We start from the raw sequence: 18,308 nt of genomic DNA on the forward strand, positions 1-18,308 counted from the left end.
TTGCAGTCTTCATTTGAGGAGAGAATCTTTCCTAGGGTGAGTCTGTTGCTAACATCTCAATATTTCTTACTCTTTTGTGCTCTTTTTTCAGGCCAAATATATGCAATTTCTTGGAATTTTTCAAAACTTTCCATGTACTTTATGGTTTTTTAAAATTCATTCTCTCTGATTTTTATCTTGAAATGTTGCTATGAAACAGAGGAGGGTCATTCAGGGGCATTAATTGGCTTTAGCGAAAACAAATTGCAATCTCTGGAGAGTAATCAAATCCAAAGAAATGTTCAAACTTCTCTTATCCAGCGGTAGCACAAAGCATTGTTTTAGCTGATAGTATTGGGAAGATTCATTTAACTCTTTGTAGAGGCAAAATAATTAACTAGATTCTAGAGAAGAGGTTCTACGTGATTAATGAAGTCGGGTGGTTTTTAGCTTGTGGAAGGGAAGAGCAAGGGGTGATTTAATGACAGGATTCCAATACAGTTAATGAAGGGTTTTCCTGTGTGTCGAAAACACTGGTCATTTGTTCTCCAACTCCAGAGAGGCTCAAACTAGAGAAAATTGGCTCCAAGTATAGAAAGATTGAGTCTGAGTAGTGTTAGACATAAAACTTTTATTATTGGCATCAATATTATTATGAGATTAAGCAATGGAACAAGTCAAGAGAGGTCATAAAGATATTTTAAAATAAAAAAGATAGCTATCTGCCTGGGATGTTTAAATGTCCATTGAATTATAGGATTTGGTTATTGAAGGGGACCTTAGAGATCACTTATTCTAATCTCCTTTTGCAGATGAGGCTGTGAAAAGACATTATGTAATTTGCCCGTGGCCATATTGCTAGATGCTAATATTTTACTCTGAGGATGTTTTAAAAGAAGCCTCACTCCAGAGACACCAAGGGTCTCTTGTGAGGGTTTCTACTTCACAGCAGCTTTCACTCCACCAAAATAGTCACTTGCCAATGAAGAGCCAATGTACTGACCTGTATGTGTCTCTTCTTGTCATTAAAAATGGTAAGGATTTGTCTTCTTGAACATTTTGAACTTATCTCTAAATAAATGCTATACCTTAAATGACTGTAGATGATTTGAGCAGAGGTGATCAGTATCAATTGAGGTCAGCAAAGGACACCGCCACAACCTTTGGGGAGCCTGTCCCAGTCTGATACAGGGTTCCTCATTAACTCTGGTTGATGGCTGTGCAACAAAGAGTATAATTTGGTGGATGACTTTGGGTCAGCTATTATGTCCTGGTGACTAATTTGCCTTTCTTAAAGATAATATATTATAGGGGTGCCTGGGTGGCTCAGTCGGTTAAACATCTCCCTTTGGCTCAGGTCATGATCCCAGGGTCCTGGGATCGAGCCCTGTATCAGGCTCCTTGCTCAGTGGGGAGCCTGCTTCTCCCTCTCCCTCTGCCTGCCGTTCCCCCTGCTTGTGCTCGCTCTCTCTCTCTGTCAAATAAATAAATAAAAATCTTTTTTAAAAAAGATATTATAGAGCTTTAGGTTTCGTTTTGGAAAACACTGGTTAGAGCAGTTGGAAACATTTCTAGGCCACCAGTTCATTATGTATAGGGTCTGCAAATATGAGTTCTAACCATTGGAATTAAGTAGGATAAATGGCTTACAAAGGATTACACATCCATTACCATAAATGAAAGAAGTTGGCACAATGCAATTTATTTGATTGTGATTACATTTTATTTGGTAACTCATTCTGTACATGTTCCCACTAGACCATCTAGAGCAAAAACCTACATATGTTTATATTGTATTATATAGTTATTTTAAAGGGTTTATATGAGTACTAAAAATGTGATAAAATATTCAAAAATACCTAACATCTTGGCTGATCTAGTAGGCACACAGTGAATGATCCTACCTTCCCTTCTTTTTTCCTTTCTTGAGTTTCAGTCTTGGGTACTGGAATCTTTCAGAAACCTAACAAATTCTTGTCAAAAGGGAAGTTTGTTCACATTTAAAAGTGTTTATTTAAAAATTATCATCAGTGTATGCTGAGCACTCACTTGACTCAAAGGATGTTTAGATTTTATGAGATTTTAATATCTTTTCAGATACAGTCACCTGAAGAGTTAGGTTCTGTTGGTTCAGGAAAGATTTACTCAGCACCTATGATTTGCTCAGTCAGTCTTGGGCTAGATTGAGGATGCTTTGAATGCCAGAATGAGAAATTTGTATTTAATGTGGCAGTAAAGAGCTATCATGGGTTCTGAAAAGAACCGTACTGGAAACCATACTGGAAAGCTAAAAACAAAACTTTTTCAACTGGACCAAAAACATTCCTTCCTGAACCTTCCCCCTATATATATTAGATTAAAAAGAAGAAGGTAAATTCTCTATATACCTTTGTGTAGTCCGTTGAGTTGACCACCCAGTCCTGTGTTTGTGAACTGGAAACCACTCATGGTAAATATGGAACCACACACTGTAAAGTTTAATGGAGTGACTTTCGGCTCTATGAAATTGCTTTGAGAACTTGGCCTTTGAGCAAGTGACCATCATCCCAAGGAGATCCTTGGGACTGTTCAGAACTGTTTTCTCTGAGCCACACACTACCTGCAAGGAAAGAAGGAAGACATGCTATTATGTTCTGTCCCTTTAGAGAATCACTGGCTGCCTGATTGTGCTCATCTCTCAGCCTTTTGTGGAGCCAGAGTAGAAACAATGTGGGGGCTTTTGCTATTGAGAAGAATGTGAAGCTCTTTCACTCAGTCTGCATGAGGGGCCGCCTCAGCTCCTGCCCTGCACACAGCTTATCCCAACCCGGGAGCCCTGAGGGTAGATCCAGAGTGCTTTTCCAGCTGTCCACGAGGAGGCCAGTAGACCAGTATGCGGCTTACTGATTCAGGGTCAGAGAGAACACCCACTCATGCACAGGGAGGGAAGACTATGCCAAAATTTCCAACTAAATCTACTGATTATTTTCATTGTTTAGGCAAGTTTTATATGATATCTGTATTTTTTCCCTTTATAATACTCCATTTTATTTTGGGTAAAGACTGAAATTAATGATTCCCTTTTAATCTCTAGGGCTTCCAAAGTCTTCGTATTTATGTTGCTATAAAGTCTTTTTCATGTTTTTCCCAGAGTCAGGAAAGAATCATTGTTAAGGTACACCACATTTCATTGCTCCAGAGAGTAAAACCCCTTCTTTCCAACTGTCTAGACCATTTGGTTGGAATCTGAAAAATTCAGTTTCAAATTGAATTTATCTAGGAAAAAAATAATGAAAGAATGAAATGAAATTTCAGATGAAATATAATTTTCATACTTCGTCTGTATATTTTGATATCAACAAGTAACCTGGGATTCGCATTCAGCAGTCATGCATCCTTTCATTTATTTAAGACATGTTTGTAATTCTAAATAATTAAAGAGCATTATTCAAAGAGCTTTTTGAAGTGAGTACCATGCTAGAAAACTTCCTCCGTCCCTGTTGGAAAATTCCCTCGCTGTATTCCCTAGCACCAAAAGGAATGGTATGGATGCAAGTAGCCATTGTCAGTGTACCTGTGCCCCTGTGTTTTTGCCACATATGTGGCTTAGTGCTGTGCCCAGTGTTCACAAGGGCAAGTGGAGGGGTGTCACTGTGATGGAGGCTAATTCCCAGTTCCCAGAGATGATCTTCGGAGAATGTGTCTTCTATGGCTTAACTCTGTGGTTGGGCTGTCCCAGGTGGTTACACACTGCCGTTTTCAGATGTTCTCTTGTGGTTTATTATTGTCAGCATTTCTTCATAAAAACATTTTTTAAAAAAGGTTCTGCTGTGTTGTTTGGAGTTAATTTGCAAAGAGCAGTTACTGCTTTGAGCTGCCCAGTAGATAAACATTTAAACAAAGCGTTCTGCCTGCAGATACATACATATTTTTTCTGTCCATGAGAGTTGGCAATGTGCAATTTCTAGTTTAGCTGCTGTCTGCTGTTCTTATTTCTCTCTCACTACCCAAACCAAGGATTTTAAAAAATCAGACTTCAAAAGTCCTGAACCCATTATCCTTCCAAGAAATATATTTGAATAAAGAAATCCATGAGCTGTGCAGAGGGCAAGATTACAGTAAATGCAACTTTTAAGTGCTAGCGGTTGGAGTTGCAGGAAAAGGAACACGGAGTTCAGGTAGTGGTAGGGCCTTTGATGAACTGAAAATTGGTATAGGAAGGACAAGTAGAGAATTTGGCAACCTTGATGGGCACTGAACTCACCTGAGAATGTGGGAGAAGGGCTTCAGGAATGCCACATTTATAACAAAAACATATGTAATAGTCACAGGATGCACCGAAACGTCTGTGTTTTCAAACTCACTGGTACAGACTTTTTTTTTAGTGGTTTCTCTCTTTTGTGCACACACACGTACCCACACACGTACATGTTTCCTGAAAGCAAGATTTGAAACTAGGAACCTATACACAAATGGAAAGGAAAAAGAACTCTTTGGTGAAACAGCATTAGAAACAGGATTGGAATAAAATTTGGGCCCTGGACCTGAAGAATGAAGGCAGTAGGCCTCACATAAACCAGCCAGTTGCCCCAAAGAAACTCAATCTTCCATCTGTCTTTTCCAGCTCCTTTTGTGGGGAAGGGGAAGGGTAGCCTTTGTGAGCCCTTGAAGCGCGTTTGATACAAGCAAGGCTCTGTGTCCTCAGCCAGTGGTTGAGATAGAGAACACTAAAGAGTTTGTATATGTGTGGATAAAGCTTTTAAGTTTGAAAGGTATTCCACCTTTTTTGCTCTAATAATAGCTACTGCTTACCAATCACTAACTTGTAGGCATTGCATCTTATATGCTTTATCTCATTTAGGCTTCACAACAGGGCCATGAGGTCATTTCTCTTGCCCATTTTTGTAAAAGATAAAAATTTAGGAGGTTCACTGACCTGTCCAAGGTCACACATTAGTCAGCGGCAGGACCTGGATTTAAATGAAGGTCTTCTGGATTCCGGAACATGTTCTTAGCTCCTGTCCTATGTGCTGTATTATTCAGAACTATGAAGACCCTGTTTCTGTTAACTATACTGGAATTAAAAAAATAAATAAATAAAGACCTGTTTCTACTCTCCAGATCATTTTGATTCAGCCAATATGACACTTGAGGCTGTTGTGGGGAAGGCAGATAAGATGTGCCCCGAGCTCTGACAGATTTAAATATGCAGTTGCAGGGACAGGGAATGGGAAAGGAAGTGATTGCTTCTGACCAGAGGAGGTACAGTAAGATTTTGTAAAAGAAGTGATACCTGAGCAGAGTTCAGAAGAAGAGGAGTTCCCCAAGTGTAGAGAGTGAAAGGACATTCATTCATTCATTCCAGTGAGAGTGAGTTGTATGGGCAGAGGTGCTAAGGATGAAACAATAGTTGGTTTGACAGAACATATGCAGTTGGCTCTTGGACAACTCGGGGGTTAGGGGCGCTGACCTACCCCATACAGTTGAAAATCTCCATATGACTTTTGACTCCGCCAAAGCTTAACTGATAGCCTCCTGTTGGCTGGAAGCTTTGTACTGATAACAAACAGTTGATTGACACATATTTTGTATGTTATATGTGTTGTATGCTTCATTCTTACAATAATGCCTAACTTCTTAATTTTTTCTGTATTTCTAGGCTACATAGTTCCTCTGTGAGTTTTTCAAATTGACACAAATCTCCCCCCAATTTTTTCCAATGTATTTACTGAAAAAAATCTGCATATAAGTGGACCCGTACAGTCCAAACCCATGTTATTCAAGGGTCAACTTTATAGCAAGATTTTTCTTTTAAAATAGTATAGCCTGGGGTCTCAGCCTCTTCATTCTCAGGCAGCCTGCAGAGATAACCTGCAAGGTAGGGTTATCACACCTTTTATCACTAGATGACCATTCCCTGACAGCAGACGGCCCTGCTGTAAGAAACACCATCATGGCAAAGCATTCTTGAGTAAATCTGGTGAGGGACTTGGGAGTAAGTCACACATAGCTTCTTTAAACTCGGCCCAGCTCCCAAGATGCCAACCCCTTAGTCAGGTAGGGGCATCTAGAGAAGGCGGGTGACCATCTTTATCAGCAGGAGAAGTTTGGGGGCTTCTGTTTTGTACAAGGTACCGCCTGACCTCTGGCAAGTGAGGAAAGGACTGGAGGTGGGTCTGCGAATGCAGAGGAACCGGGGGAGCATTGGTTATGTCAGTAAGGGAGAATGGAAGGGGGTATTAGCTGGATTGTGAAGTCATTCTGAGACTTCTCTGAAGACTTGCACTCTGATTCTTGTGAAATGAGGGATTCACACAAGGTCGCTGGACCTTATGAAGTCCTTTCAAAAATACCTCCCTCGCATTGCCTCAAAATGTTCTCTCAGCCATTCTGCCTTGTTGTGAGGATTAAATGATGTAATACATGCAAAGATTTTAACACTAAGTCTGGCCCTCTATAGCTGCTCAGGAAGTGTTAGTTGTTATCAGCATCATCTTTATTGTTGTTGCTTCACCTTCTACCAATTAGAGACTTAATGACTCAGTAAGCCACTCACACTTCAGCGTGACTAGGTTGAACTTTTCCAAAGGTTTTCCAAGACTGAGGATTTTGAGGCAGCTGCATTGTCAAGTCTTAGAAAGACTGGATTTTGGCTGGGAGCCTGGGTGGCTCAGTTGGTTAAGTGTCTGCCTTTGGCTCAGGTCATGATCCCAGGGTCCTGGGATCAAGTCCTGCTTTGGGCTCCCAGCTCAGCAGGGAGGCTGCTTCTCCCTCTAGCTCTGCTGTTCCCCCTGCTTGTGCTCTCTGTCAAATAAATAAGTAAAATCTTAAAAAAAAAAAAAAAAAAAGACTGGACTTTGCAGATGGATAGACCCTAATTGGAATGCAGGATCTGCCACTTACTAGTTTTATGATCTGAAGTATGTTGGGAAACCTCACTTTCCTCAACTTAAAATAGGAATGATGATAAGGACATTGTACTGAAGATGTATATGGGAAATTGTGTGTCTATGTTTGTAAATCCGTTGTGTCTTTTGAGAGAGTCCATAGTGTACATGAGATCCTGAAATGTTTTCATGATCCTGCAAATATTAAAAACAAAACCAAAAAACACACTCATTTTGAGATTTCCTACATACTTGTAAAGCTTGTGTTTTTATTAGCTGGGAGATATGTTTATGCTCCCTCGATTTCCAGGTGTGAGCTACAGCTTGGAAGAGCCCACAAGCTCCATCTTGGAGCCATGGGATGGTGGTTCTGGCCTGGGTGCTACTGCTTATGTATCCTGGAGGGTCCACTTAGCTTTTCTGAGCTTTGTTTTACGTTTCATTTATTAACTTAGGTTTATAATGCCTTCATGTCCTGCAGGAATGTTGCATGATAAATATGGGTGTGCAGGTGTTTATTTTAAACTGCCAAGGCTATATAATTGCAGGATGCAGGTATTACAATGACAGGTGTGCTGAGAGCACAGTAGGCACTCAGTAAAGATGAGATTAAAATGAACGTGGAAAGGGTTCATTGGAGTGAAAGGAAAGGTCTCAAGTTTCGGGTGTCTGCATGTCCAGCACATCCTGTGGAAGGACCTAGTGTTCAGACCTAGAACACAGCTGGGGTGACTGAGGACATGGTTTCAAACAATAGTAAAAGGAGAAATGACCTTTGAGATCCCAAATCCATTTGCTTTATTTTCCAGAAGAAATTGAGGCTTAGAGAGACAGGAGCAGTCCCACTTCTTTTTAGAAGGACTTGAGGTTCCTCCTCATCACTCTTAATGGAGGCTTTAAACAAACAAACAAAAAGCCCCAAACCAAAACAAAACTCATTGCCTTCATATCATCAGTTTGTTGTCTTACCTTCTTAAAAATGGTTCAGTATTCACACCACAGTCTTAATTCTCTCATTGAAGCCATTTAGAGGCCTGCAATTCTTAGAAAATGCTGATCTTGTACTGGACACAGGCACATTGCACTATGGAAACTTTCTGTCTCCAAAGCATCTTTCCCCTTGGAATGTTCTCATAGACATCAGGTGAGAACACCATGTATAGATTATTGCTACCACCGTCAGCTCAGCTGAGACCCAGAGAGGTTACTGTGACTTGTCCAGGTCATAAAACAGTGTCCAAAAGCAGGATGGAGATCCAGGTGTTCTGATTTTCCATCCTTTCTAGCCCCTAGACTCTATTGCCAGAGAGCATCTCTGCTTGATTTTGGCACATTTACTGAATCAAACTAGGAGACTCTATCCAAGGGAAAGATAGATTTTAGCTTCAAATATATTTTGCTCAGGGCTAGAAACACTGTGTTTATATCCTCTCACACTCCAGGCCATATAGACCTGGAGAAAAGCTAAATCTCATAAGACCCCTCCCTGCCCCCAGTAACTGACAAAACAGTAACTTGGAAATGTTTTTTGCTTAATGGTTGTGTGTGTGTGTGTGTGTGTGTGTGTGTGTGTGTGTGTGTGTGTGTGTTGACTATAATCTATCCTTCCATTTTAACAATGTGCAATAGAGAGGAGTTTGAAATTACTTTTAATCGTTGTTTCACAATGAGTAATAATTAAATATTACTTTTAAAGTAAGCTTCTCTTTTTCTGTAATTGCATTACTTTCTTGAGGGGAGATTTTGTTTTGCTCTTTAACCTGATTGTGTGCATTTGGAAAGTACCCTAGCACAGGGTATCCGAAAACAGAAAATTCTGGCACTTTTCCCACTTTCCATTCTTTCTCCTGTATGGATGCCAGATTCCTTTGGGAAATCATCATTTACTGAAGGTCAGGAGCAAAAGGAGGGGCATTCTTTAGTGTACAGTTACTGCTAATTAGAAACTAAACATCTGTAACCATGTCAGAGTTATTTGTATTTGAAAAGAAACATTTATATACAAGAGCCCAGTTCGGTAACATAAAACACACTCTAACACAAAGTGTGTGTGTTGGAGGGGTAGGGGACAGACAGATGAGGAAGCTTCCGACAAATGACTGGGCTGAGTGAGGTCATTTGCTAATTAAGTCTCAAAGCATTTTCAGGGTATTTTCTTTTCTCTGTCAAGTGAAGTTTTCTCACCCCCCCCCCACCATGAGCCAAAGCAAACATTTTACTGTATTTGCCAATTAAAGATTAAACATTTAATCATTTTAAAAGAAAAATACGTAGGAAATGGGTGATTTGGCAGAACCTAGTCAAAGACCGCTGGGAAATCTCTAGCTACCTACTGTAACATTAGCCCTCAGTGTCTTCCCATAGTACAGGTAAGGTGAGCTCTTCTCCATCCATAAAATAAGTGCTGATTGGCCTATTTCACAGACCTACACTTGTAGGGGGAAAAAATGACACAGTGCTTGACTTACCACTCCCCATGATGAAATTCTGTTTGGATCATTCCAAACAGAAATTGTATAGAAATTGTGTCTGTTCTTTTATTGTCATGTTAAGATAAATGTCAGTGATACCTCTGGGGTATTAGAAATGTTTCAGTCATAGGGCTTTGTCCCTCCACATGCTAAGCCTACATGGCCCAGATCTTACCAGTAATTCCTTTTGGAACACTAAGTAATTTTGAAAACAAAGCAAGAGACTATCTCTTTCCTCCACAGTCTACTGTCTTCTAATCTTCCCTATCCTTGTCTTGGCATCTGAGATATTTCTCTAAGTTGAGTTACTTTTTAAATTGGATAAAAAGATCATGGAGTCTTGAGAGTTCTAGATAACAACTTATTTAAGCCAACACCTATCATATTGGGCCTTCCTCTCAAATAACACTATCTCTTTGAAGGCTCTCAAGTGCACAGTTTCAACAAAATGGTTGTGGACTCTCAGGTTCTGAGTGTTTACAAAGTCAAGAGGCCCTTAGATGACCTGTGTTTCCAATGACCTTTGTAGAATCTCAAAATACCACTTGTCCGTGACTTTCACTGATTTAAGAACTGGCTTTTATTCAAGCTCTTGGGTGTGAGTCAGCCTAGAGGCAAAGGTTCAGTGACTTGAGGGTCCAACTCTTGTTCTCTTAACAATAAGTTCAAGATCATGTAGTCTGCCCTTTGTGGCACTACCCAGTCTGGCCGGACCCACTTCTCAGCCTGAAGTTCCACTGTTATTTCTGAGCCTCTACTTTAGGCAGACACATCTACCTGTACCTTGAGCATTTTTACCCTTGCTTTATCCCACTGTTTCTGGTTGAAACAACTTCCTGGTTTCGGCCTTCTTAGAATCATGCTTGCTTTCCTGAGTTCTATCCTTCTTGATACCACCACCTACAGTCTTATCCTCATGTAGCCATAACATGATAATCACTTGCTTATTGCTTTTCCAAGACTGTCTTGTGCTTTTAGTCATCTTCTCAAATGTACTGCTCATCTTGCCACCAGAGTAGAGGCTCCCCAGAGACCAAAATGACTTTTATTTCTCATGGCACTTATCATTTGTTCATTTTGAGTGCCCAATGAATAGTTGTTTGATGGTTGAGGAGGAAGCTATTTTTGCTACTACCTATTTATTGAATCATTCCCAAAGCCGATCTGCATTTATCCCTATTATAAAACCATAGCTATTGGGGCATCTGGGTGGCTCACTCGTTAAGTGTCTGCCTTCAGCTCAAGTCATGATCCCAGGATGGGATCGAGCCCCACATCAGGCTCCCTGCTCAGCGGGAAGCCTGGTTCTCCCTCTCCCACTCCCCCTACTTGTGTTCCTGCTCTTGTCTCTCTCTCTGTCATATAAATAAACAAAATCTTTATATTTGCAAATGACATACCAGATAAAGGGCTAGTATCCAAAATCTGTAAAGAACTTATCAAACTCAACACCCAAAGAACAAATAATCTAGTCAAGAAATGGGCAGAAGACATGAACAGACATTTCTGCGTAGAAGACATCCAAATGGCCAACAGACACATGAAAAAGTGCTCAACATCACTTGGCGTCAGGGAAATCCAAATCAAAACCTCAATGAGCTACCACCTCACACCAGTCAGAATAGCTAAAATTAACAAGTCAGAAAACGACAGATGTTGGCGAGGATGCGGAGAAAGGGGAACCCTCCTACACTGTCGGTGGGAATGCAAGCTGGTGCAGCCACTCTGGAAAACAGTATGGACGTTCCTCAAAAAGTTGAAAATAGAGCTACTGTACGACTCAGCAATTGCACTACTGGGTATTTACCCCAAAGATATAAATGTAGTGATCCGAAGGGGTACATGCACCCCAATGTTTATAGCAGCAATGTCCACAGTAGCCAAACTATGGAAAGAGCCTAGATATCCATCAACAGATGAATGGATAAAGAAGATGGGTGTGTGTGTACACACAACACACACACACACACACACACACACACACACACACACACACACACACACTGGAATATTATGCAGCCATCAAAAAAATGAAATCTTGCCATTTGCAACACCATGGATGGAACTAGAAGGTATTATGCTAAGTGAAATAAGTCAATCCGAGAAAGACAAGTATCATATGATCTCATTGATAGGAGGAATTTGAGAAACAAGACAGAGGATCATAGGGGAAGGGAGGAAAAGATGAAACCAGAGAGGGAGACAAACCATAAGAGACTCTTAATCTCAGGAAACAAACTAAGGGGTGCTGGAGTGGAGAGGGGTAGGAGGGATGGGGTGGCTGTGATGGACATTGGGGAGGGTATGTGCTATGGTGAGTTCTGTGAATTGTGTAAGACTGATGAATCACAGACCTGTACCCCTGAAACAAATAATACTTTATGTGCTAATAAAAAAAAAACCATAGATATTAATGATACTTATATGAAAAGGAAAATCACCTGTAGAGCTAACACTACTACACACACAATCATTGGAATAAGGGAAGTATAAAAAAAAATTTGGAATAAGGAGGAACTCCTGTCTCCCCCAACTCGGATGTCTCCGCTGGAGCTAGATAGAACATTAGCATATACAAAGGCATGTATGTGGAAATGAGTATTGAATGGTCTTGTGTTTTTGTCTCCCCAGATGTGGTCGCTCACCTGTCTACCGCTCCCGTGAAATGGCAGCTCGTGCCTTGGTTCCATTTGTTATGGTAGATGAAATCCCCGCTACCATCCGAACTCTGTTGGCCAAACTCCCCAACTGCACTGACCAGTGTTTCCGGCAAAACCATATTCATGGGACACTTCTCCAGGTAAATACAGTTACTTTGTGTCAAATAGCACAGGATAAACTTTGGTTTCTCATGTACTGTTGGCAGGTAAAGATTTGATACACAAGCTTTTAACTTTATCTATGGAACTTTTTTCTATTGCTGAAAGAATAGGTATTTCCTAGGTGTGCTTTTTTTCATTACAAACATAAGTACAGCATCACACTGTGATTCAGTCAGATCGTCTTTTGCATTAAATCCTGTTTCAGGTGCGCCTGGGTGGCTCAGATGGTTGAGCATCTGCCTTCAGCTCAGGTCATGATCCCGGGGTCCTGAGATCAAGCCCCGCATCGGGCTCCCTGCTTGGTGGGGAGTCTGCTTCTCTCTCTCCCTCTACTGTTCCCCTGCTTGTGCTCTCTCGCTCTCTCTGTCAAATAAATAAATAAAATCTTAAAAAAAAAAAAAAAACCTGTGTCATACAGCATTTGGACTTACCTCTCTGAACCATTTAGAGTTTTGTCTTTTCCATCAAGTACCTGCAGAATATTCTGGGCCACTCTCTGTTCAGGGTGAAGTTGTGAGCTTTCCTTGAAAAAGAGGTTAGCACCAGACACAGAAGGAGAGTTATACACATCAGGGAGAGTTTGCCTCGCAGCGTTAACACCATAGTACGTGGAAAGGTCAATCCCTACTTTCCTGTTTTCTCTGTGCTACAAAAGAGACTTTTTATTTTTAATAAATATACAAATACACTTATCGCCTTTTTTAAAAAAAATATTATTTGTTTATTTATTTGACAGAGAGAGACATAGCGAGAGAGGGAACACAAGCAGGGGGAGAGGGAGAGGGAGAAGCAGGCTTCCCGCCGAACCAGGAGCCCGATGCGGGGCTCGATCCCAGGACCCTGGGACCATGACCTGAGCCGAAGGCAAACACTTAATGACTGAGCCACCCAGGCACCCCATACTTATCACTTTTAACTTACCATTTCCTCTAGAAAGGACTGAAGTACAACAAATGAATGAGAAATAGACTTCTTACTGAAAATGTCTTTTTTAAGCCCTACCTATCACCTAGGGAGCAGATGGTAATGGTGAGATCTGTTCATGTGTCTGCTGGGGTCACTCATGGTGGGTCGGTATTGCAGGGGGATTTAAATATCAAATCATGTGTCTGATTTGTGAGCAGAGTTGAGAGGTGGCCTTGCGATCTCAAGATATGATAAGCTTGAGGTCTACCCTGCCAACACGAGAGGCTGCATATAGAGTAGTTAACGGCATGGGACTCTGGAGCCAGACGGGCTCAGTGTCCATCTCAGATCTACTACTCAATACCTGCACTTCTCTCTTTTCATTGTTTTTATTAAGTTTTTTATTTTAATTAGTGTACAGTTAACATACAGTGTTGTGTCTTCATTTTTGAAATAAGGATAATAGTAATGTATACCTGCTAGGGGTTATGTGAAGATTAAATGAATTAATGCATATCAAGTGCTTAGAATAGTATCGGGTACATAATATGATATATAGTTACTATTGTTATTATTATCATAGCTTTGGTGAGCTTGTACCATAATGAACACTAGTATTTTTAGTAACTGATTCCCTCTAGGTGAGAATGAATGCAAGAGACACCTATCTTCTTGCCTTCCTTCCTTGGTCGCTGTATATATATTCAGCAAGTAGTTATGGAATGCCTCCTACCTACAACTGTGTCCTTCACAACAGTTGTTGCATTGAAGGAGTCAAAGCCCCCCAAAAAAAGGCCTAACGTGGGCAATCACAGTGTAGTGTGCTACATGCTAGGGGAGCCCACAGCAGGCCACCTGACTGGTTTTGGGCAAGTCAAGGAAAGCTTCCCAGAGAAAACGACATCTAAGTAAAGAGCAGAAAAAGTTAGCCAAGCAGAGGAGGGAGGGGGAGTCTCCCACAAAGAGAGAACAGCACAAAGCAAGGCTCAGGGTGGGTGAGAAGTTGCCCCGTCTAGGCGCTACAAGCTTCGGTGGGACCAAGCTCCAGGTTGGCTGGTCTCACACTGGTCTCAGGACCTCTTTAACCTTAAGGAAGTTATTGAGAATTCCAAAGAGCTTTTGTCTATCGATACTTAATTAGACTCTGAAACAGAGAATCTTAAAGCACAAGAACCCACAAGCACACATTCCATTAGTCATGATGAGAGTGATGACACCCCCACACACCTTGTAGCTGACTCCACTGTGCGCTGCACGAGGAGAGTAAAGGAGGGGAGGAGTGGCCTAGTGGCATTTTGAAAATAGTTTGATCTTGCAGATCTCCTGAAAAGAGTGTGGCGACCCCCAAGGGCCCCAGAGCAGACCTCTGGTCTGTGTTGTATATACTGCAGGTCTTTTCGTGGTCTCTTCAGTGGAGGCCCTCAAGCGCTCGTCTCCCTTGGTCCTCACTATATCTCGGTGATGAAGACAGGACTGGAGGGCATTATCTGGGTTTTCAGTGTGGGACCCTGAGGCACACACAAGTTAGATGGTTTGATTCTGTCAGACTCTGCTGCTTTGAAGGGAAGGAGCCGGCAATGATGAGTAACAGAGAACAGGCTTTTCAAAGACGTCTAGATTCTGCAGCTGAATTAGAAGAGGGGCTCAGATCATCAAGGGAGAGGGGGGATCAGCCATCAGATTTTCTCTCCTGCAGATCCGCTCTTGGCTAATTTTGTCAGAAGTGGTGAGGCTGGATTTGCTTCTTTGGCTGTCTCGCCACTTGTACAAATGGGCCTCCCAGCCTCGTTTCCCGCACACAGCACTGACAGGTCTGGCTTGTGTCTCACCGCTCTGCCCAGCAACAAAGCATGGTCTTCTGCTCTGTCTCTGGGCTGCCTCTGATATCTCAAATTTACTTTTCCTGTGACCTAAAGTGTGAAACTCCGTGGAAAGGGAAAAAGCCCGTAACTCCAGGTTGGTTATGGCTGTCGCCTTTGTTCCTGAGTGTTGGAAGATGAGGGGCTTGTTGAAAACGAAACAGAACAGTATGGGTGTTGGGTGTTGGGTATCGTGTTCATGTTTGTCAAACGGATTCCTGTCTTTACCAAGATTGGTTTGTACCCTGGGTGAAAAAAAGGAAGTCAAAGGCATGTGAATATCTTTCCGTCGTGTCCATTTGGGTGTCTCATCTGTGTTGTAATAGCTCGGTTTCACTCTCTTGTTCTTTGTGAGGAAAGCATAAGGGGTTAAGATGGGGAGGGCTCTTTTTCTCTTTCCTTTCTACGGCTTTTGGATTCCTTCTCCACATAAAGCTACCTTTGAAACCTGTAAGAGGCCTGCACCTGGAAAAGAGGTGTTGGGATTGAAAGGCATGAGAATCTCCATGGAACTTTCAGAGCCAGCTAAGTAAATATAAAATTGCTATTTTTTTTTTCAAAAGGAGGAAATCATTTTGTAATCAGAAAACAAATTCTTTCACAGAATGTTTTCTTGAATTACACATTTTGGCTTCTTTGAAAAATATTTACATAAATATATCAAACCTCAGAGTATTTCTATAAGATACCTTGGAAATGAGAAATATGCTGATCTCTGAATTTTCTGGAATGATGGAAGAAAGACTCAAATTATAGGACATGCATAAAAAGAAAACATGTGAGAATCAGTTTCTTAATCATTTTAAAAACCAGAGGTTTCTAATTGCAATGTTGAGACGGATGGAAGTAATGCACATGAGAAAAGGTGAGATTATGCAGCCGGTTCGTAAGAGCCAGTGGTAAATGACATTAAATCTCCATAAAGGCTAGATAAGAGCCATGGACATTACTTCATTTGGGAACAACACTGGCTGGCAGGGCTACCCGGTCTTTTAAGTAGAATTAACCGTCTGTTTTTGTTGCCAAAATTCTTCATGTTGGGGCCTTAACATTATTACTAGGTTACTTATCACTCCCGAGAAATCATATTGGCATTCAAAATGTTTTCTTGTGTTGAGGAAGCGTTTTGGCCAACAATTACGAGGCAAGATTTATTCTGATTCTTGGGTACTTAACTCACATTTTGGTGTTTCATAAGGAAATATATACCATTTGAAATAGAAACTTGAATTTTGAGTTTTTTTCATTTTCTGTTTTTGTTCTCTTTCTCATGATACAAACATATGGTAGGTGGTCCCTGCTCTTTCTTTACTTAAACTCTCTTATATGAGTAAAGTGGACAGTTGAGGTAATTCAGCTTCTGCTGAAGCAGGAAAACCCACTTTTGCATTGATGTGAACATTCTAGGCAAAGGTGTTCTTTTTTCACCGGTTAATCCACATAATACCCACAGTTCTAAACATCCCTTTGCTGGTATTAAATTTTCTCAGTTTTTGCTAGCATAATCTGTTGAACACCTTGTTTAATTCTCTTATTCCTCCACCCCTTCCCCTACCACCCAAATTTGGAGCCTTGATTTTTGCACTTGGAGAATTCTGAGTCACTTTTCTGGCTGTAGAGCTGAGCAGCAGTATTGCACGCTTGGGTTGACATGAAATATTAGCTGGGGATGGACTTTAGGCAGCCTAGGCCCATGCATTTGGTGAGTTTGCCATAAAAGAAGTAAAATGAACGTTTTTGAGCGCCTCCTGCAGTATGTAAATTACATATGTGATTTCATTAATACTCTCAGCAATCCTGCCAGGTGTTTAGAAAGCGCCTCCTGATAGTTGATGTGAATAACAACTTTTTCTGCCTAGGGAAACCAAACAAAGAATCCATCTTCGCTCTTTTTAATCTCTTGTTCCTCAGTTCTGAAAATCTGATTTGATGCTGGAAACAAAGTAAATCCATCGGTGTTATAAAGACAGAGGGACAGAGGAAGTCAGTGAAGCCCTAAGAGGCTACAACTAGTAAAAGACTTTTTGTTTTTTTAGTATAGTTGACACACCATGTCACATTAGTCTCAGGTGTACAACATAGTGATTTACCAACTCTACACATGATGCTGTGCTCACCACAGGTGTAGCTCCCGTCTGTCCCATTACATCGCTATTACGGTATCATTGACTGTATTCCCTATGCTGGGGCTTTCATCCCCGTGACTTATTCATTCCATAACTGGAAGCCTGGATCTCCCACTCCCCTTCACCCATTGCGCCCATCCCTCCACCCTCTCCCCTCTGGCAGCCATCAGTCTGTTCTCTGTATTTATCGGTCTGATTCTGCTTTTGGTTTGTTTATTCCTTTGTGTTTTTGTTTTTTAGATTCCACTTACAAGTGAAATTATATAGCATTGCACCTTCCTTCCCTCCGCTCATCACTTTCTCATCATTTCTGTTTGGTCTCTCATTTAATAGTCTGAACCTAAAAATACAGGCTCCTCCGTTGGGACCTAGGTTGTAGCCAAGCTCGAAGTTGCCATACCTCTGTCATCCTTAAGGGTGTGACAAAACCTCTCAAACTTGGACAGCCGTAGGAATTGTGAGTTCTAGGCCTGGGAGCTGCTGGGAACATGAAAAAGAAGTCAAGATGGAATTCAATTCAGCAGACTCAGTGGAGGGCTTACCCAGTTCTAGGTACAGGTGAAGACACGAGTTTGCCTTTAAGGCTTTTACCTCCCAGTGTGGGGAGATGTGGGTTAGAAGCCTAGTGAGCCCCCCCCCCCAACCCTTGGGGACAGGGAGCATTTGAATAACAGAAACGAAGACAAGGCAAAAGATAGAGCTTCCAGATAGGGCATCAGGCATGAAAGGAAACGGAGACTAAGATAACATTCTGCTTTAGTCTAGAACACTCTGTGTCAGGCCTAGAGTTAGGATCTTTATGGGGGTGGGAACAGCTGTGCTGGGCTGGGCAGGACAGCAGCAGGACAAAAATAGAGGCAGATCTTGGCATTACCTTTGTGGAAAAGAAAAGCAGAAAACCAGGAAAGAAAGAAAGGTAGGTCAATTCAGCCAGCTACTTTTCTGAAGGAAAAATTTCTTGAAGTTCAGGAAACAGGAATAAGACCAGCCATCGTTAACTCTCTGCTGCAGAGAGAAGTAGTGGAAACAAAAAGAAAATCAGTGATAGAGGTAGTCTTAAGTATTCTGTCAGCATTTTCTAAATATCAGGAAATGAATGTTTTTAGAAAAAGTGTATGTTTTACTAGGTGTTACACCAAAACTTACAATTAAATTTAAAGGAATGATCAGTTCCATCCTTTAAAAAAGTGACCATGTAAGACAGCACCTTATGCTTGAAAAATTATATCTTTCTCACATTTCTTAAAAGTACAAAATTGTGAAACAAAGTAGTATGCTC

The 18,308-nt window shown here is 41.2% G+C and overlaps 1 protein-coding gene across 5 annotated transcripts in view; it reads left to right on the plus strand.

Moving 5' to 3' along the window:
- THADA (THADA armadillo repeat containing) overlaps nucleotides 1-18,308 on the plus strand; it is a 322,099-nt gene that overhangs the window by 160,115 nt on the left and 143,676 nt on the right. For all 5 annotated transcript variants that reach the window (XM_028103861.2, XM_088026549.1, XM_088026548.1 and 2 more), the window contains one exon: nucleotides 11,948-12,116. In XM_028103861.2, the coding sequence (XP_027959662.1) occupies nucleotides 11,948-12,116 (169 nt within the window). The remainder of the gene's footprint in view (nucleotides 1-11,947; nucleotides 12,117-18,308) is intronic.

This window comes from Eumetopias jubatus, unplaced genomic scaffold, assembly GCF_037043125.1.
Source record: "Eumetopias jubatus isolate StellerSeaLion01/CBP00866 unplaced genomic scaffold, mEumJub1_p1.0 scaffold_9, whole genome shotgun sequence".
NCBI lineage: Eukaryota > Metazoa > Chordata > Mammalia > Carnivora > Otariidae > Eumetopias > Eumetopias jubatus.